This window comes from Haliotis cracherodii, unplaced genomic scaffold (genome assembly GCF_022045235.1).
Source record: "Haliotis cracherodii isolate W230 unplaced genomic scaffold, xgHalCrac1.p SCAF_15, whole genome shotgun sequence".
Taxonomy (NCBI): domain Eukaryota; kingdom Metazoa; phylum Mollusca; class Gastropoda; order Lepetellida; family Haliotidae; genus Haliotis; species Haliotis cracherodii.
The window spans coordinates 10,550,542-10,572,241 of record NW_027266270.1 but is presented as its reverse complement, the minus strand read 5'-3'; the positions used below and the strand labels follow the sequence as shown (position 1 = coordinate 10,572,241).

At 39.9% G+C, this 21,700-nt stretch overlaps 1 protein-coding gene across 1 annotated transcript in view; it reads right to left on the bottom strand.

Annotated features, from left to right (window-relative positions):
* LOC139462271 (uncharacterized) overlaps positions 1-21,700 on the bottom strand; it is an 88,671-nt gene that overhangs the window by 4,795 nt on the left and 62,176 nt on the right. The window contains exons 6-16 of the mRNA XM_071243864.1: positions 12,802-12,998; positions 11,738-11,859; positions 10,481-10,590; positions 8,154-8,250; positions 6,907-7,039; positions 6,209-6,248; positions 5,023-5,156; positions 3,606-3,632; positions 1,249-1,344; positions 1,023-1,078; positions 146-276 (exon numbers count right to left, since the gene is read on the bottom strand). Of these exons, the coding sequence (XP_071099965.1) occupies positions 146-276; positions 1,023-1,078; positions 1,249-1,344; positions 3,606-3,632; positions 5,023-5,156; positions 6,209-6,248; positions 6,907-7,039; positions 8,154-8,250; positions 10,481-10,590; positions 11,738-11,859; positions 12,802-12,998 (1,143 nt within the window). The remainder of the gene's footprint in view (positions 1-145; positions 277-1,022; positions 1,079-1,248; positions 1,345-3,605; positions 3,633-5,022; positions 5,157-6,208; positions 6,249-6,906; positions 7,040-8,153; positions 8,251-10,480; positions 10,591-11,737; positions 11,860-12,801; positions 12,999-21,700) is intronic.

The window sequence follows — 21,700 nt, the reverse complement described above, 5'->3', positions numbered from 1 at the left end:
TCTGTTTGATTTTGTTGATGGATCTTCTAAAAGTGATGTAAATTTAAAGAGTTAAATTTATATTTTATGTCCTGATTGAAGCTACCGACTCCAGTCAGTCAAATCCAGAAAAAAAACAAACAAAGGACCAGCTTATACTGCGTACCTGTGTTTGTGGTAGGGAGATGAGAGCTACCTCGTCCGCCGCCCGGTAGGGGCTCCAGGTCTCCAGCCTAGGGGACCCTTCCTCCTGCCCCGTGTAGGTGGGGTTGAAGTACAGCGGGGTGTGCTTCTTCTCTGAAAGCCAAAGGGAGACACATAACAGATGATTGCTATCAGTATTGATTTTTGCATTTGAAAATAAAGTGATTTCTCAAAAGGGGATGTGTCACAAGCTGAAAAGCAAATTTAAATTTTGAAAATATTTTTATAAACCAATCACTTTGTTCTTTCAGTTGTTGAGACTTAACAGATATTTTTTTGTAAAAAATGATTAAACAGATATGAATAACTGTTTTTTTGGCAACACATACCCCAATGATTTAATGACATTCACATGTAACTTCAACAACAGTTTAAATTTCTTTCTGTCTACATGCATTTGTTCCTTATCATAGTTGGGAAGAGTGATTGAGTGAGTGAGTTTGGTTTTACGCCGCTTTTAGCAATATTCCAGCATGGCGGGGACACCAGAAATGGGCTTCACACATTGTACCCATGTCGGGAATCAAACCCGGGTCTTTGGCGTGACGAGCCAATGCTTTAACCACTAGGCTACCTGAACACCCAGTTGGGAAGAAGCCAGACGCTGAGTATTTTGTAACTTGTTAGTGTCCAAAATCCCTGCTACAGATAACTCCCAGCACTTCCAAAGGACAATGGTGAAGCCGTGTGGTTAAAGTGTGGTCGCTCCACAAGGGTACGATCTGTGAAGCTGATTTTGGGTTTGACTGAACCTCTGACTTCAAGGCTGTAAGGTGGTGGTGGTGGCGGTGGAGGTGGAGGTGGTGGTGGTGGTGGTAGTGTTAATCTTGTTCATTTACCTTCCTCTGCTGGCTGCTTTGATTCCTTGCTCTCTTTAGAGACAGATCCATTAGCTCTGGAACCAAAACAACATCCGTTTAATTGTTATAAGGGTCAATACGAAACAGCCAAATAGTAAAAAAACCCAGCAGAATCTTAATATACCAAAAAAATGCATGAATGTACGCACACAATTTCAAATGACCTTACAACTTTATGTGACCTTTGTTGTCCTTGACCTCTCACCTTGGGGTGACCTCTGATGCGTCGTCCTTCTTCCGACTTTCAGAAAGGCTTGTGTAAGATAGCTTTGTTGGACTTGACACAGGGGTCACCTTGTTCCTGAAACAGAGTTTCATCATTTCAACCCAACATCCAACAGGTGATGCAGACAACGTTCTTCCCTTCACTGAACACATGACTAGAACATATTCCTACAGGAAGGTAATGGTGTGAAGAGCGATTGCTTCAAAACCAAACTGCCCCTCAATGATTAAGCTTGGAGTAACAATAATAACAAGTTCAGCATCAGATTCCATTCACCAATTGAAAGCTCACAGCACCACATTATGATTACCAACTATCAAGTTTCATTCCCAGCTCAACCCCAACTATCAAGTTTCATTCGCAGCTCCACTCCCCCTACCACACTCTATAGGGAGTATACAACCTAAGCTGCCAGTGAGACGCTAAAGTGAGTTGTGTTTAACGCCGCTTTGAACAGTATTCCAGTTATATCACGGTGTGTCAGCTTAATGTGAGAGGAAAGCCCGAAGTGATGCAGGTCTCAGACGTTAACTTGGTGAAACCCATAAGCACAGGTATGGTGCTGACAAACCTAAAACATATTCAGGGCGGACTGGGATTCCAACCAACAGTCATATAGCCTTCCGGCGTGCCAAAGGGATGCAACTCCGCACAGCGAGTCCCACGCCTCAGGAGACACATGTAACATGTGTTTCAGTGTGGAGCAGGATTACTGATGGATAGCGTTGAGAATTTATGATACAGCAGCTTGTTTCAATTATGAAAGAACTGTGTAATTTGAGTGGATGTCTGTGTCATTTGAGACGGACGCATGACAAAGATATAGTGGCAATATGTCCAGCACACTTATCATGACAGAGTGGAGTCATAATACCCTGGATAGGTTGTTACCAAAGTTACAGCAATATCACGGTGGCCTGTGAGATGAGGTGAGGTGAAATGAGTTTAACATTGCGTTCAAGATTATTTCGGTTTTACAGTGACATGGCATGCACAGGTGCATGTGTCTAGTCCAGACTAATGCCGATTTTATAGTAATAGCCCTTGCCGCAGTTTAACATGGATACCCCACTCAGATACATCATATGGATTCCTGGCTGACCAGACCTTGTTTATCCATTTAATGCCAACCGCCAGGCAGGGTAGCAACAAGCACCATCTTTTAACACCTTTTTGAATGACATGGCCGGGGTATTGACCTACCGAATTTATTTTTGGTTTGTTGTTTAATGCCACACTCAGCAATATTCCAGCTATATGACAGCGGTCTATAAATAATCAAGTCTCTAACAGACATCCCAGTGATTGATATCATGAGCATCAATCTACAATGTCATGCATCAACCAAGTCAGCAAGTCTGACTATCCAATCCAATTAGTTGCCTCTTACGACAAGCAAGAGTTGCTGAAGACCTGTTCTATCCGGATCTTCATGGGTCCCTATTTTCTGACTCTCTATCCACAACAGCCTAGATGTGGTTCAGTAGTCTGTGGAAGATGGCCACACAGGTCGCAGGAATCTATCACACTGATGAAACCCAGAAGCAACTAGGAATCATTATCAGAGAAAATCTGGGATTCAAACCTACAAGTGAATCCAGGCATTGCTAAGGACGGGGCACGCGTGGCCCAGTCGTCTAAGGCGCCGCGATTCACTGTGCAGAGTACGCCAGAAACCTATGATTGTGGGTTCAAATCCCGGTTAGCCCCAATTATGTTTCTAGGTTTGTCAGCACCATACCCATGCTCTTGGGTTTCACCGAAGCAGTAAATGTCTGAGACCTGCATCACTTCGGGCTTTCCTCCCACATTAGGCTGACATTGCGCGATATAACTGGAATACTGTTAAAAGCGGCGTTAAACCCAACTCACTCACTCACTCATTGCTAAGGAACATGACTCCTCATGATACATAGGGTCTCCAGGCCATGCTGTATAGGATCATGGAAGTAAGTTAATTGTTCAGTGGGGAGAAAGGAAATCAGGTGGGTTGGAGGTCATCGTCCAGTATCTGATTACCGCACAACATTCCACAACATGCCCATGCAGACATCGTACACCGCAGGAAACAATGTGGGTCAACCATCATGATGACCTTGGTGAGAGTAAAAAAGGTCAACAAATAAAAAAAACTAAAATTCACATGCCATTCATACCAAACAAGTAGTATACTCAAAATTACAGGAAGATACAAACAAAAACACATTCATGCATCAAAAAGACTATTTTGAGCCACACAGCAACTGCTTGTTGTGGTCTAACACAAGGGAGATAATCATTGGTGAAAAATGATAATAAAAACACCATTTTGGGGCACCAGTTTGAACCAAAGTTACCTTTTCTTGCTGTAGGATAAAACCGACCTGGCAAACATATATACAAAAACATAAGAAAGATTTTCTAAATGAACAATATTTTGGTATGTAATACATTAATCTAACATGGTCTTGGAACAAAACAATCTGCTGACATTTTACAAGTACTCAAAATGTCCTGGAAAGTATCTCAATTTAATAGTTTCAGACCTCCAGAAATAAGGCTAAACAATAAAAAGAAAGGGTTCTAAAAAGGCAGCTCTATAATGTTGGTGTGAAGGAGCGGTCTTGATATTTTTTATCTAAATAAAGCATGCTACCTAGGCCCAGAGATCTATTTTTGTCTTGATTGAGTAATAAAATAAAAATGCACTTGGGCTGCAGTCCATTTGTAGACTGCTGTCAGTTAGCCTCAGTGTCTCCCTGCATTGTACTGACGACAGACAGGTGGACGAAGTCTGGATTACACAAACTAGTGATTGATATTACGAGCATTGACTGATTATGTGTTATAAACCAATCAACAAGCCTGAACACCTCATAGGCATGCTTAAAACTATGCTCTGTACAAATTTTTTATTTTTATTAGAAAAATCAAACTTCTTTGAAAAGCCACTGAAGAAAATGCAAGCATAACTCAATGATATGTGTCAATGCCATGCTGTACAAATTCTCTCCAAATGCAGCCCTCGGACTCCGATACCGACCATATTCTCCATCATCCACACACTAGGGATGGGACGGATAGACACGGAATACCTAGATACCTTAAAATATTTTGGGAACAGGATCAGACCTTGTCAGTGATAATTTCTGGTGATTCATCGGTTCCGGTTCTGTCCCACATCTTAGACTATTACTTCATACATACTGAACACAGCATACCTGCAGCCTGCTTAGAACTTACATCTAGAACCTTCTCTGACTGAACATCTCCCAAACTAGAGCCATCTGACTGAATCCTCCCCAACTGGAACCATCTCTGACTGAACCCTCCCCAACTAGAACCATCTCTGACTGAACCCTCCCCAACTAGAACCATCTCTGACTGAATCCTCCCCAACTAGAACCATCTCTGACTGAATCCTCCCCAACTAGAACCATCTGACTGAATCCTCCCCAACTAGAACCATCTATGACTGAACCCTTCCCAACTAGAATTATCTCTGACTGAACCCTCCGACTGAACACCCCCAAAACTAGAACAACCTCTGACTGAACACGTGTGCACCTAGAACTCTGACTGAACATGTGTCCACCTAGAACTCTGACTGAACATGTGTGCACCTTGAACCCCTCTGACTGAACACGTATGCATCTATAACCCCTCTGACTGACCACATGTGCATCTAGAACTCCTCTGACTGAAGACGTGTGCACCTAGAACTCCTCTGACTGGACACATGTGCACCTAGAACCCCTCTGACTGTGTACCTACCCTATGCTGGACCTGCTGGAAGAGATCAGGGAGAACGCATCGTCCAGCAGCTTGTGCATCCTTCGCTTGGCCTCGTCCAGAGACTCCCCGGACTGAGACGATCCCTCCTGCTCATCCTCGGTGAAAGCCTCATTCTGGAACAGGTTTCTGATTGGTCAGTTGCTACATCAGTTTATCCAAGTAAACATATGTACACACTCTCACATTTAGTATCTTTTTGCTTACAAATATCGCAGACTCTAAGTTTTGTACTGCCATGTCTGCCAATTTAGTTTCATCAAAGTTTGAATTAAGTTTGTTCACTACCGCTCACTCTCTGAAAACAGATTTAACTTGCTATGTAAGTTTTTAATAAGTGAACTTATTAGGGCAAATAGGTGAGTTGAGGTGAAATGGGGTTTATTGTTGTGTTCAAGATTATTGCACTTATACAGCCACATGAATGCATGTGTGTGTGAGTGTGGCTGCTTGTACTAGTCCTGACTAATGCCGATTTCTTAGTGCTAGCCAACTGAGATACCATGCCGCAGTTTAACATGAATACCCCACTCAGACACAGTATACTGACTCCCAGACGACCAGTCCTTGTTTTAGCCCCTAATGCCAAGCACCAGGCAGGGTAACAACAAGTACCATCTTTTAACATCTTTTGGTATGATGTGGCCGGGGATCGAACCACAGACCTTCTGCTCTCTGGGCGGACGCTCCACAACTAGACCATGGAAGCGGTCTGTTACGGCAAATACAGTAGTAGGTTCAGATGTGTCAAAAATATATTGTGCATTTTATCCACTTCATGTTGTGGATTATTTGATTACTTTTGTTGGTAGAGGTACTTGTTAACTACAGTCATGCTATGTTTATGTAAATAATTAAAGTAGATACACTCTGACCAACATATACAGTGAGTCTTAAACATTATTCTACACACTGTGTTAGAGGTATGCATTGTATGTGGATCTTTATCTACTCCATACTGTGTTGACATGTATCTTATTGTTTATGATCAAAGCTATCAGGAAATAAATATGGGCTATTTGCCAAATTTTGAAGTGTCTGTCTGTCTGTCTGTCTGTCATCTATGCAACATAGATAGTCCTGCCACACAAACGATATGCGTCTTGGAAAAACTAAATAGTTAAGTTCACAATCCAACTGTGTGCTATTCTGTTGTAGTTTTACTCACAGTATGTCCTTCTTGTGGATCTTTCTTATGACGAGTGGACCTGAAGAAATTATGAAAGAACTCATCAACATAAATGTATGAATGTTTAGCGCAAAATTAATAATTATATAACTTTTACATTACTGTCCTTGATAAAAGAAACAATAAGATTCTTGGACATACAAACAACACTGAGGGTTGATTATGAGGTACATATGTCACTAGTGGGTGTACAGAAGTTCACAAGCAGAATGGGCTTGTATAGTCTGGAAGGTAATTAAGGTACCGACATTTACTACAATATCTGTTGGACCTACTCCAGTCTAAGTTGGTAGGAGATTATTAAACAGTCATACATAACTGGATATTACATTTAAAGACAATGTGACACACTTGAACCAATCAACTCAACTCGAAAGGGTGCACAGGAATCACGCATGTTGAGACGCCCAACGCTAATACCGTATTCATGCGTGCGTGATTCCTGTGCATCCTTTTGAGTTGAGTTGATTGGTTCAACTGTGTCATATGGCCCTCTGATGCAGGGGTAGCATTATGCAGATGGCTGTTTCAATGAATGCTTGTTCCACCCGTGATGAACAGGTCTGGTTGTTGATGAAATATAGTGACAGCTAAATAGACAGATTTTTTATTCATGCACCGATTGTCTTTAAATGTAATATCCAGTTATAGATGTACCACACAGTTGGGCAGTTTACCGTTTCTTTGGTTTATGCATGAATACGTCCGGGAGGTTGCCATCCTGGTCGGGGGAGCCGAGGACAGCATCGATCTCCTTCTGGGCCTTCTTGTACACCTGCCTGACCTCGTGATCTCCACTCTGAGGGGGGTCTACACAACAGAAATATGGGACATCAGATCAACCTACTTTTTACAAGCTGACATTTCTGGTATAATCCTTGGTCTGTCAGCCCCATGCTTGTGGGTTTCATCACATGTCTAGAATTCAAAAACCAAGTGTCCTTGGCAGGAAAATTGGGGGGAAATTAGTTAAAACCGACATTTTTTATAGTCCTTAACTTCTTAAATTTAGAGGTATTTCCTAATCGCAGTCATTGTAATGTATAACTAGGCATTAAAGCCTCATCCTATATATTGGTCCTGTTATCAGGGAAATAAATGTAGACTCTTATAAGCTGGAGTCTAATGTTTTGATCACTGATCACTGATATTTATGGTCAATATCTGCTGAATCAGAATGTCCTGATTCAGTTTGTTTTAACAACGTGGTGAGCAATATTCCAACCATATCACGGCAGCCTGTAATGTAATGTAATAACTGATGTTATGATCCCACACTGGCGTGGTACAATAACATGCAATCAGCCTTTACAACTTATCACAAATGTCGCCAACAAGCACAGGTTACGGCCTTAAACTGCACAGATCTACGGGTACAAGGGGCGTTCAGTAAGTTTTGTAACTTCAATAAGACCAAGTCGCAGAATACCTTTTGCACTTTTATTTTTCAATATAATCTCCATTCACCTCCAAACACTTATTCCATTTGTCCTTCAAGCTTTTAATACCACTTTTATAGAAATCTGCAGTTTGACCTTCTAACCGCACCTCTGTGGCAGCCTTTATGTCCTCGTCATCCTGGAAGCATCTTCCACGTTGGGCAGATTTCATTTGCCAGAACAGGAAATAGTCTGGGGGATAAGTCTGGGCTGTGGGGTGGGTGATTTAACTGTACAGTCCAGGCATAGCCCCCAGTGACTATTTCCTGTTATGAAATCTGCCCTATGTGGAAGACGCTTCCAGGATGACGAGGACGAGGTTAGAGGGCCAATCTGTGGATTTCTATAAAAGTGGTATTTAAAGCTTGAAGGACAAATGGAATAAGCGTATTGAGGTGAATGGAGATAACTTATTGAAAGCCCCGATATGACATGACATGACATGTACTGAAACATGCAGGGACTAAAGCAGATACCTGTCTTACCTGTGTTACCAAACCTTTCTCTCTTCCGCTGCTCTCTCAATCGTTGTTTGTTCTTTATTCTCTCCATCTCTGCTCTCTCAAGGAGTTCCTCCTCCTCCTGAAACACAGTGGGTCAGTTTGGTTTAATGCTGCTTGAACAGTATTTCAGTCATATGACAGTTTGTCAGCTTGATCTAGGTGGAAAGCACAAAGAGATGCAGGTCGTAGATGTTTACCACATTGGTGAAACCCAAGGAAAGTATAGAAACATAATCAAGGTGAATCTAGGAGTAGAACCCAAGATCATAGGTTCCTAGCACACCTAAGGGAGGCAACTCTGATCAACGAATTGTGGTATCTGTAATACAAGCTGGATGGAACGAACAGGTAAAACATGATATTACTGTAATGGATCTGGTTATGGAATATATGAAAGATTCATCCCTATTTTCAAAACATTTACTGTATGAGGTGACGCTACTGTTGTAGTTGGATCAAGGACTTTAACACAAGAAAACATACAACTTTATGGGTAACAACTTCAGCAATGTTTTGATGTATAAAGGGGTATGTTTTCTTATTTACTCACCAACTTCTAGAATGCCAAAGAAACTAAAACACATGTTGATTCTATTACTACCTCGGTTGTCACAGAATTAATTTTGTTAATGCTGATGTTATTACTATAAGAACTATATATTAATACTCAGGGCCAAGGATCTCATTTAGGAAAACAACCAGTTGCTCTTACAATCAGTTTACAATCAGTGTACAATCAGTCTGTCATAGTCAGGTTTTCAAATTAACTCAATATGTAATGAAGAACCAGTGTACATGGAGACGGGCATGTTCACACAACAATGTGTGGCAAGATCTGTGGTCGACGCACGATGATTGCCATCCACACTGTGACAGTGCTATGTGGCAGCAGAGACTGCTGTAAGTTTATTCTTCGTGAGTGTAAATGGCAGGAAATGATTGAAGTGCTGGTAAAATCAGAGTAGTGTTGTGGCCAGATTTTAGCAGAAGACATTGGCAGCGACCAATTTAGGCTTAAAAGAATTGGTTCTCAGGCAATGACTTTTAAAAATATAGTGCGGGCGGGCAGTGTGTTTTTTTATTTGTTTTGGTTTGTTTTGGCTTATTTAAACTAGCATGTAACCAAATAAACAGTTGTGTACCATCGACCTGGGAAAGGGCCTCCCTACATAAACAAGCATACAAACTCCTAATGCTGCAATGACCATAACACAAGATGTGCAGTAAAGCAGTGGGCATGTAAAGGGAAGTAACTGCCTGCTATATTGATTCTCATTTTTTTTTAAATATTAGGATTTATAATATTTTTTTGGAAATGGAAATAATAACAAAAGGTGTGGCAGACTTTATGATGATGCGGGTGGTGCATCTCTCTGTAAACTTGAACATGGCAGTTTGATCGTTCAAGAGGTTTCCGAATGGGACAGTTTCCAGAAGGCTGGCTGTATGTAAGAGCGACACCAGGGCTGTTCGAAGCCTTTTATAAACATCCGGTGATGTCATCCTATTGTTCTCCAGTCGGAATAAAACTCAAAAACTGGGTTGTGATAATATCACCAGGATTTTATTAATATGACTGCTGTTTGTATTGTAACATGAATGTTTCTCGCAAGAAATTTATTTTGCATCTGAACACAATGTAATGAAATTTGAAGTCCACTGACAAATGCTTTCTCTACATTCCTGAGGATCGAACATGCAACCTTTGTATCTGTAGCCCAGTGAGTGTACCACCAGGCTATAGACACACTGTTAAACCGCAATGTTTTAAGAATGTCTTTTACAAGTACCCATACGCCAGCAACAGATATTCACACCCGTTTCGTAAGGTTCATGGAAAGTATGCTTGAAACATAAAAATGTTGATAAATTTCTTTTTTCGGTTTAAAAGTTAGATAAAAGACTTACGCTGAGATTTGAGACCCTCATCCTCAGGATAAAACGCTGACACCCCTCAACATTGAACTTTGTATTTGGGGCTTAAATCTCATAAAAAACCTCTGACGTGTTTAATCCTACACGTCTAGCGCTCTTTCGGGTTCACATTTAACAGTGACAATATACCGGTACTGGACAATCATGAGTGCACTGATATATATTAGGGTGCCTGTTATTTATTGCAGCTGCTACTGATTTGACCCATGTATTGTCTTTTGTGATAGTGATCCTAAAATTGTGGTTTGTTACAATTTGAAAATTATTCATTGATCTTGTGTGGTCATTTACCGTATTTAGTTCTGCACAAACAGGTTTCTTGATTAACACCTTTGCATTTCAATTAGAAAATCACCTCATAACAACAGACTAACCTGGGCAGAGGCAGGTGGCTCGCTGTGCAGGGGTCTGTTGTGTCTGGGGATAGGTAGGGGTTTGGGCCTCGGCTCCAAACTGTTGTCAATCTGGGAGCTTGAATCATCAGCTAGTGAACAAAGATGAAGCTGATCAGGTGGACAGAAGAGATAGGTCAGACAGTTCTCCAGATAGGTCAGACAGTTCTCCAGATAGGTCAGACAGTTCTCCAGATAGGTCAGACAGTTCTCCAAAAATCATACCCCCTAAGTTCCATACACTTCGATACTTCTTGGCTTGCAATGCTTCCATGCAGCATCAAACTACTTTCATTGGCTGATAGCTGGTAAACCCCAAATCTATTTTAAGCTACCACATGTATATTCTACTTGTTTCTCTTACTGCGTATCTCTGGTAGGTGAGACCAGCAGCTAAAAGTTTACTATGGAGATTATTTTAGAGAAGTGGCTCTAATCTGTGAGCAACACCATGATGATGCGATTGAGGTGAGGTCCACCTTGAGAGGGTTCACATGGGAAGCTACCCTGAAGCCACCAGTGACGAAGGTGACATAATCTCACTTCTCAATATCCACTTCAAGGATATTATGCCCTACTTTGTACAGTTTGGGCAATCTAGGTACATCTACTACAGAAGTTGCATCTTGTGGTAACTTTGGCACAGCTACACAGGGACACAATTCCTGCTCTCCAATGAAAATGTAATCAAATCTTTTTCATGGATTTATAGTTGTAATCTGCTATACATGTAACCTTACTCTTATACTTAAGTTTAAGGGACAAGATCAGATTTGCAAACAAAGTTTTATTTGACAAGGAAAAAAAATCCAAAATGATGACTTTTATTATAATTTCTATTTCAGACTACAGACCTCAGTAATAAAAGGCTTTGTTAAAAGGATCAGGAACAGTGAGGATCCGGGATAGAGAAGGCCTTCAGCAACCCATGCTTGCCGTAAAAGGTTATTACGCTTGTCGCTTGTCGTTAGGCGACTAACAGGATCGGGTGGTCAGGCTCGCTGACTTGGATGATGCATGTCTTCGTCAGAGACAATATACCGATATATGGTCTCTGTCTTCGTATCCCAATTACGTGGATCGATGCTCACAATGTCAATCACTGGATTGTCTGGTCAAGACTTGATTATTTGCAGACTGCCATCATATAGCTGGAATATTGCTGAGTGCAGCGTTAAACAACAAACAAACAAAACTGTAAGAATCAGCGTGTCCAGAGGGAGTACTGTGGAGAGTTACCTTCTCTTGGTATGTTGTTCTGCTTCGTCCCCTTCCTCCTGGCCGGCGTGGCGTAGCGGTCATCCTCGGACACGTACGTCATGGAGTCGTTGGCTTCTGACCGAGGACTGGACAATGGATACCTGGAACGCGATGAGATAGAACATCATCAATTTCAGTGATTCAACCTCCTATACAGGGATCAAGTAAACATCCAACCAAAAACACCTTGTGATCATCAATACATTCAACCTCCTACACCCAGTAATCATGAATACATTCAAACTCCAACACCCAGTGATCATCAATACATTCAACCTCCTACACCCAGTAATCATGAATACATTCAACCTCCTACACCCAGTAATCATGAGTACATTCAAAATCCTACACCCAGTGATCATGAATACATTCAACCTCCTACACCCAGTAATCATGAATACATTCAACTTCCTACACCCAGTGATCATGAATACATTCAACCTCCTACACCCAGTAATCATGAATACATTCAACCTCCTACACCCAGTGATCATGAATACATTCAACCTCCTACACCCCAGTGATCATGAATACATTCAACCTCCTACACCAGGTGATCATGAATACATTCAACCTCCTACACCAAGTGATCATGAATACATTCAACCTCCTTCACCAAGTGATCATGAATACATTCAACCTCCTTCACCAAGTGATCATGAATACATTCAACCTCCTACACCCAGTGATCATGAATACATTCAACCTCCTACACCAAGTGATCATGAATACATTCAACCTCCTACACAGGGATCATGAATACATCAACCTCCTACACAGGGATCATGAATACATCAACCTCCTACACAGGGATCATGAATACATCCAACCTCCTACACAGGGATCATGGATACACTGAACCTACACAGGGATCTTGGATACATCCAACCACCTACACAGGGATCATGAGCTTTCATCCTCCCAGATGGACCCTGTGATATCTCAAACAACAGATCATGACAGGTCCGAATTTGTACCACAGTTCCTAGTATTATTTTATCCCCAAGTCTTCCCCTCTTTGCCAGCTTGTGACTCTGACTTACTTCTTCTTCCTGTTAGTTCTGGCAACGTCCACCAGCTTCTTCACCTCCGGGTACAGCGTAGCCTCCTCGTCGGGGTCGGGGTTCACCTCGTAGGACATCTTCTTCCCGCTGGCCTTGATGAGCCCCGCACTGCTGCTCCGCTTGCTCCCCTGTTCAGGGGGGTAGTCGGGGGGAGCACCGGAAGCCTCACTCTCAACCTGAAACATACAACACACAGGCTCTGTAGCTCACTCACTTTTTTCAAATTTGCAAAACAAATAAATGATTTGAAATTAAGAAAAGAAATGAAGAATAAACAGCCTTTCATAAAATCGTTTTCATGAAAGAATGGTTGGAATAATAAATGCATTTAATGTCTTTAGGCAGCTCATTATATTACTTATTCCATGTTGAACTCCTTAAACATATGCACGGCACACCCGCGGACATCAACGCACAGCCTCTTTGTCATTTCACCATGAGCAAGATAATTATTGGTTGCAACCTAGAAAGTGTGACTTTTCTTTGAGCTTGAAGACATCCTATTCAGGTTCTGAATCACTAGGGTAATTGTATTTACTCTTACTGTGCAGTACACATATCATTTTACATTCTTGTCCACGTTACTTTTACAAAGGAATATATCATTAAATTTATACAATACTAGTATGCATTATCACAAGGTATATTTGCTTTATAAATTATGATTTTTAAGTGTGCTTTTCAAACACTTAGAACATTGAATTTGACGGTGACATTGGCACTCTAAAACAAGGAACTTAGAACCCTGTAAATAGTTACTATTCGGTATTAAAGAACGAACTCTTCTTCAGAGGAATGCCAATGTCCCGCTGAACACGCCACACATCAGTTTAAGTTAGTTAGTGTTTGTGGTTGAGAGTAGGTGGATGGGTGACTTCTAGGATTTCCACGTTACATAGTAGTGTCCCACCCCCCTGTGAAGATCCGGGATAAAATTGGTATTCAGAAACCCAGGCTTATTAAAAAAGGCAAATATCCCAGTTGCAAATATTGATGCTCATGATGTCAATCACTGGTCCAGAATCGTCTATTTACAGATCACTGTGATGAAGATGGATCATTGCTGAGAGTGGCAGTACACAACAAACAATCATAAACAACAAACACGTTGGGTCTTCATAAGCAAGAGATTTTCTTCAAAATATGCCTCTGTTCACCCAGCAGTGATTGGGTATTCTGGAAGATAGCATTGAGTGAGTGAGTGAGTGAGTGAGTGAGTGAGTGAGTGAGTGAGTGAGTGAGTGAGTGAGTGAGTGAGTGAGTGAGTGAGTATTGTTTTACGCCGCTTTTAGCAATATTCCAGCAATATTCCAGCAATATTCCAGCAATATCACGGCGTGGGACACCAGAAATGGGCTTCACACATTGTACCCATGTCGGGAACCAAACCCGGGTCTTCGGCTTAGCATTGTTAATGTAAACCTTCTGGCACCTTAAAAGACAGTTTAACATTAAACGCACGTGTTTTTGTTTGTTTGATGCTTAACACTGCACTCAGCAATATTCCTGCTTCATGAAAGTGGCCTGCAAGTAATCAAGTCAGGACCAGACTATCCAGTGATAGATATTATGAGCAATGATCCATGCTGTCAAGGTACAATGACACGTCATCAACCAAGACCGGAGTCTGACCACTCGATCCATTATGACCAGACTGAATATAATTGACCAAGACCTGATAAGCAAAGAAAAGGTGAATTACCAGATCCTCAAACATTGTAACCTTGTTAGGAGAAGCTTTGACCACGGGTCTACCCAACTGCCCCTCAAAAAAGATATATTTGAATTCCTAATATAGCCCTGGAATCATTGACCAGCAGTTATTTCGAACATCATCAACATCTATCATGTTGATCCTTACAATAATGCACAAATGAGAAGAGAGCTTCATTGCTCCAACAATCCTCACAAGAGGACTGCATTGCTCTGAAATGAAACACAATGGGTTCAATCTGTACCACACACCAGTAATTAAACATACAGAAAATATCTACCTCTCTTCTGCCCATGGCAGTAGTCCAACACAACCTCACCTTAGTCACAAATGCACAGAGCTATCAAATTAACATTATCAATATGTGAGCATCGCATTTATTTCAGTGGCAACAGCTTGTCTGTAGACACATGTGATGCTTGCCCATGTATTGTGGGATGTACAATTCTGAAAGTCAAATGTCTGTAGCAGGGTAGTGCCAGGACAACGGCTCATTTTTCTGCAATTCTTCAAATAATAGGCAATTTGACAAAGGTAAGAGGAATCTTCTCACCCAAACACATCGGGTAATGTACTTGCGCAAGGAGGTGCATAATATGTCCCTGTGTTCTGACATGTCAAACTGATGTCAAATCATTTATTTTTTTCAAATACTGAACAGATCTAACAAATTCCTGTGGTGATTCCAGGTTAGAATAGGTATTCAGCAAACCATGCTTGTCATAAGAGGTAACTCTATGGATTGGGAGGTTGGGCTCGGTGACTGGATTGGTATAATGTAATCATTAAGGGCATCAATCACTGGATTGTCTGGTCATTCTATTTATCTTTACAGGCGACTGAATCAAATATGCCAGTCAGGCTCGGTGTCCTGGTTGATGGTATGTCATCATACCCCAAGTTCATGGATTTTTATTATAGCAATCACTGGAATGTCTGGTCATCTATTTATCTTTACAGGCGACTGAATTAAATATGCCAGTCAGACTCGGTGTCCTGGTTGATGGTATGTCATCATACCCCAAGTGCATGGATTTTTATAATAGCAGTCACTGGATTGTCTGGTCATCTATTTATCTTCACAGGCGACTGAATTAAATATGCCAGTCAGGCTCAGTGTCTGTGTATATTGCATGTCATTGTGTCCCGATAGCTTGCAATATCAGTTACTGGCATGCCTATCCAGACTACGTATTTACATATAACAGCTACAGCGGGGTTAGTGTTGAAGTCAGCTAACTAGATGCACCTAATCCCTGTTTGTCTACTTCATCTGCTGGTTCAGCTGTGTGGTATGAATCATCGAACATCACAATTCATATCTCAAAATTCATTACTTACACTTTTACACGTTTTTGTCAAGAGGAAAGAAATTGTCACAATATTTGAAATTATTAAAGAATCAGTTTCAGGTGAATAATGATTTGAGAAATTAATGTATCTAAATAGGGTAGTTGTATCAACTGGTAGCTTCATAAAACTAAAATGACCAAAAGTTCTTATAGTTTCAAGACACATAGGGCAGATTATCATTGGCAAATACTAACCTAGTAATCTCTTACAACACATGTAGCAAACGTAACTAACAGATTGAAATATAATCAGACTTTCTTTAAAAAATAATCAAACGTACTTTAATGATAAGGAAATATGTAGAGATGACTTTCATTAAGCATGCTTGAAATATAATCATACACACAAAATTCAAGAACTTGAAGGTAATCCTCCAACTTTAATCATGTTCTGAGCAAAGACATTTGAGGCCTTTTTGAACCAATCCATCCAGCAATAAGGCCCTTTTTGGCACAAAAACCATCCCACTACACAGCCTTTCAAAATAATCCATCAACATCAAGGCTTATCAAAAAACATGAACCATCCCAAAACAAAGTCCTTCAAAACAACCCATCCAACATCATGGCCTTTCAAAAAATAATCCTTCCAAAATCAAGGCTTTCTCAAAACAAAACAAAACATCCAAAAACAAGGCCTTTTTGAAAAAAATCTATCCCCAAAATCAAAGCTTTTTCAAAACAAAAAAAATCCCAAAACCAAGCAAACAAACCATCTAAATCAAGGCCTTTTCAAGCCTGACTTAATCTATCAAATCTATTTAAAATGCCTGCGACGCTGACAAGATTGTGACATAAATTTGCAACAGGAAATATTTATAGTAAAAGAAAACATGAAAATGACAAAACTTACAAAAATCTTTGGAAGGAACCCTCACATAGCCAAGCACAGGAATGCTAATGTATCTGTCTGAATCTGAGTGTTCCACCCGGATCTGATTGGTGCCGCTATGTATAGCCCCCTGAGCTACCAGTGTGAGGAGCAGTGAGACATTCGTGTGTGCTTCTAGCTGATCAAGGTGTTTAATAAAGCAGACCAGCTTGTAAGTAAACCATGGAGGTTAATAATTCAAACTGATCCGTCTTAACTTTCGGGAGGAAAGTCGATGAGAACAGCTTCTTTGCAAATTGAAGGACCAGGAGGTTAACAAGAAATGGATATATTTTTATTTTATTTTTTGGTCTTTCTTTGTTTTTAATAGTGTCATTCACAGACAGTTAATCACTTGATCTGCAACTGCCCATCAGCACTCCAAGCTTAGACTTTTTCATGAAAGCCACTTGGCAATATTTTTCTAGGTGCCATTTCAAACTTATAGGAGCCACAATAAAATTTAATGAGGCACTTTTATTCAGGTATATAGATATTTCATAAATGCTCATAATGTCAATCACTGGATTGCCTGGTTTAAAAACTATTATTACAGGCCACCATCATATAGTTGTAATATTGCTGAGAAAGAAGTTAACAACAAATGAATAAATAGAGAATCCCACCCTCGTGTCTTTTGATATCAAATATATCAACACGAGTTGACAAATCACTTTAATCGAGTGTTTATATATTTGATATCAAAGACACGAGGGTGAGATTTTATTTATCATCTAACATCGTTCTTCGAACTTTTTCAGTTTGTAGACGGTAATAAGCAGTGTCTTAAGCGTAAAAAGTACAGCTTCAGTAGCAGAGCCAATAGTGATGTCATTTGATTGGGACATTATGGTAACCAATGACGTCACAATGGTCTGCAAAGCATTGTGATGCAATTTCATTGCAGCGATATCTAACACGTAGATATCGCTTGATCTCACCCAATGATATCACCTGTGGGAGCCAGTATTGGATGATAAGTATACATTTAGGAAATTAAGAAACCTACATGTCTGAGACACTTTCCCTGCTGTAGCTACATGAGCATTACAGGGCTGCTAACTGATTCAATCACCTACACTTGTACATGATCAATTTAACTGCCTGTCAGCCGAACCTGAAGACCCAAGAAAACCTGATCAAACCCATTTCAATTAAAAATATGACAAATCTAGCCCCAAAAATATATTTAACTAATGTAGAATACAGTGACACCACAACAGTCAATAATTTGTAATTATCGTCTTTACCATGCCTCAGTGCAGCTGACTACCTGCCAAGAACGATCACACATTTCACCTGCTACTTGTCTGCTTGAAGTGTTCAACATGTTCAAGGTGTACAAACCTTTCTGCCATCTTTAACGTCTGTGCTCGAACACAGGAGCCACTTTGTCATATTTCTGCAGTTGTATAAATCCAAGTGATCTGATTTCCATTAAACAAATATTGTTCATAAACGTGGTGACTTCTGTTTAGTGCCTGTGTTGACAGCGAGCCACAACATCAACGTGAGCAGACTTGTCATAGTGTTGTGATTGTATTGTTGACAACTGAGTACCTCCTTATAGTGCTGTCACACACTGCCTCACTGTAAGGCACTTGGATTAAACATGGGTACACCTCAGTTATAGTGGGGCAAATTAAGGTCAATTGTTAGAAAGAATCTATTCAATTAAGCTTGTATATTTGTAAGCTTGTAATCAACTGTTATTGACTTTAAACTGTTTTCTTTACGCAAAGGTGGGAGAGATTGTAATATCCTTAAATAATGAGTCTAATATTGACAAAATTGTTCTGATATTTGAAATTAAAATCTATTGATTATATTTGAAATATATAATTACATCATTTATCAATATGTAACATAATCTTTTTTTCAAAAATACTTAATAAACATTAAAAGTTTATAATTTTCCTGACAAAATGGATCAACATTTATCAAATGTATGATAAAATAAACAAGATGTCATGATGTGTCAGTTAAACCTTACAATGAATTCCATATCTATATTTTTATAACAATAAATGTTATCTGAAAATTTGCCCATGAGGCAACAATTGTTTAATTCCTTGTCTTGCCAGCTGCCATATCATAAATATAACGCTAATTATAAAGACGCAGGGGACAAAATTAAAGCAAGCACAGAATAACGTCTGACTTGACTTTCAAATCCAATAGAAAAATTCTAAATTTAGTTTTAATGAATTTTGAGTAAAAGTATGCAACAACAAGAAAATTGTTGAAAATTTTATTTATATTTTGGAAAAGTCAAAAGATAAAAAAAATCCAAAATATTTTTTGTGTAAAAATTGACAGCAATCCATGAAACAAAAGAAAGAATAGATCTAGCCTAAACGTAATCTTAAAATACATGAACTCTTAATACCCCGACAAAATCTCAGAGAACACAAGCCTGGCATTTCATCAGTCTAGCGGTATGTACTGGAAGCACTTGTTCCCAGATTACATGAGTTCCCCCCCCTTTAAAGCAGCAGGTCATCAATAATACACGGCCTCTTCCTCTCACCTCGCTGCTGTTTTGTTGGGATTGATGGAGATAATCACACTACATACAGGGGGAGGGACTGATAGAGTATTGATGAGGCAATCATGTCCACATTGGGAGGAGAAATACACTCGTGAGGACTTCTCCGACTTATGGAGGTAAATTGTTTTATTTTTATGATTTTTCCACATAGATACATGTTTTAGTTATTTGTTATGAAAATATTCAGGAACCATGGAGACAAAAGGTGAGGCGTGATAACAGCTCTTTCTGTCTACCCCAAATTAGTACTTTTGTTTACGAAAAAAATGTTACATGACGAACATATAGACATCAGGGATGGAAATGTAATATGTGTTAAGTGTGCACTAATACAGATGTGAAGGTGCCCTTTGGAAATTCATGTGTGCCCATACGAAAACTGCTTTTCATCCATTTTTGAACTTGGTGAATGTCATTTTACAATGAGGTAAATAATAACTGAAGCATGTTTGTTTCATCAAAGACAATTCACGGTAAAATATTAAACTGGTTGTCCCTGAAAACATCCAAAATCAGCATTTTCTACATTTTAATCTTAGAAATGCATTGAGTATTAAGAAAAGTCTTAAACATGCAATCATAGTAAACAAAGTCTTGTTCTCATGCATCGGATTAGATCTGATACCTGTCACACTGTAAATATAGATATTACCACATGGATGGGAGTGTGTGTGCTGCCATCTCTGGGATATGTCAACCCTAGATCTGATACCTGTCATACTGTAAATATAGATATTACCACATGGATGGGAGCGTGTGTGCTGCCATCTCTGGGATAAGCCAACCTTAGATCTGATACCTGTCATACTGTAAATATAGATATTGCCAAATGGATGGGAGTGTGTGTGCTGCCATCTCTGGGATATGTCAACCTTAGATCTGTTACCTGTCACACTGTAAATATACCGGTAGATATTGCCACATGGATGGGAGTGTGTGTGCTGCCATCTCTGGGATATGCCAACCTTAGATCTGTTACCTGTCACACTGTAAATATAGATATTGCCAAATGGATGGGGATGTGTGTGCTGCCATCTCTGGGATATGCCAACCTTAGATCTGTTACCTGTCACACTGTAAATATAGATATTGCCAAATGGATGGGAGTGTGTGTGCTGCCATCTCTGGGATATGTGAACCTTAGATCTGATACCTGTCATACTGTAAATATAGATATTGCCACATGGATGGGAGTGTGTGTGCTGCCATCTCTGGGATATGCCAACCTTAGGTCTGATACTTGTCATACTGTAAATATAGATATTGCCAAATGGATGGGAGTGTGTGTGCTGCCATCTCTGGGATATGTCAACCTTAGATCTGATACCTGTCATACTGTAAATATAGATATTGCCAAATGGATGGGAGTGTGTGCGCTGCCATCTCTGGGATTTGCCAACCTTAGATCTGATACCTGTCATACTGTAAATATAGATATTGCCACATGGATGGGAGTGTGTGTGCTGCCATCTCTGGGATATGCCAACCTTAGATCTGATACCTGTCATACTGTAAATATAGATATTGCCAAATGGATGGGAGTGTGTGTGCTGCCATCTCTGGGATATGCCAACCTAAATATTAAAGCAATCCTGAATATCTGGGATAATCACCGTCTAAATTAGCAAGTTCCCCTACAATACCAATCCTGACTGTACGGTCTTGATTAAAAGAAAATTACTTTTGGCTTCTTATCATCCAAACTGTAAACCTTCCCATCACCAGCTTCAACAAGGGATTATCTATTACTTTTGATAGTGCCCGTAGTGAGGTCAATTCAATTCAATTCTTTATTCATGTACATTTGTAGGCCAGCAGCCCATGGCACAATATTTGGTCCATCATTAACATTAATAGGCTTAGTGTTTGGAGTCAAACATTCATAGTATGGTATATAAAAGATGCAACATTTCTAATAACAGTTTCATTGTTTACCGCCATATTGAATTTAGCAAGAGTAGAATGTACAAAATACTTCTGTGGTAAATACTGAAGACGAAGTTCATCATAAGCGTTACAAATTAATAAAAAATGATATTCTAGACATATCTTTGGTTGCAACTATTGCACAATCTCTGCTCTCGTGGAGTATTAACGAATCTACCAGTCTCAATGTGGAGAGTGTGGGAGCTACAGCATAACTGGGCTAGTGCAACACGAAATTTGTTGATAGTGATAGCAGACAAATACAAATACAGTGAGGTCAATAACCTATTGTTAACAAATTCCTAATATATTTCACTTAATCGTACTGGCGAAAGTTTGTTCAAAATATTATAATTAAAACACAATCGTTACTATTGGTATCTTGACATTAGTTGAAAAAGGTTGATGCCGGAAAACTTTAGAACTCTTCACTGCATGTGATTTGGTATATTTATATATTTTTT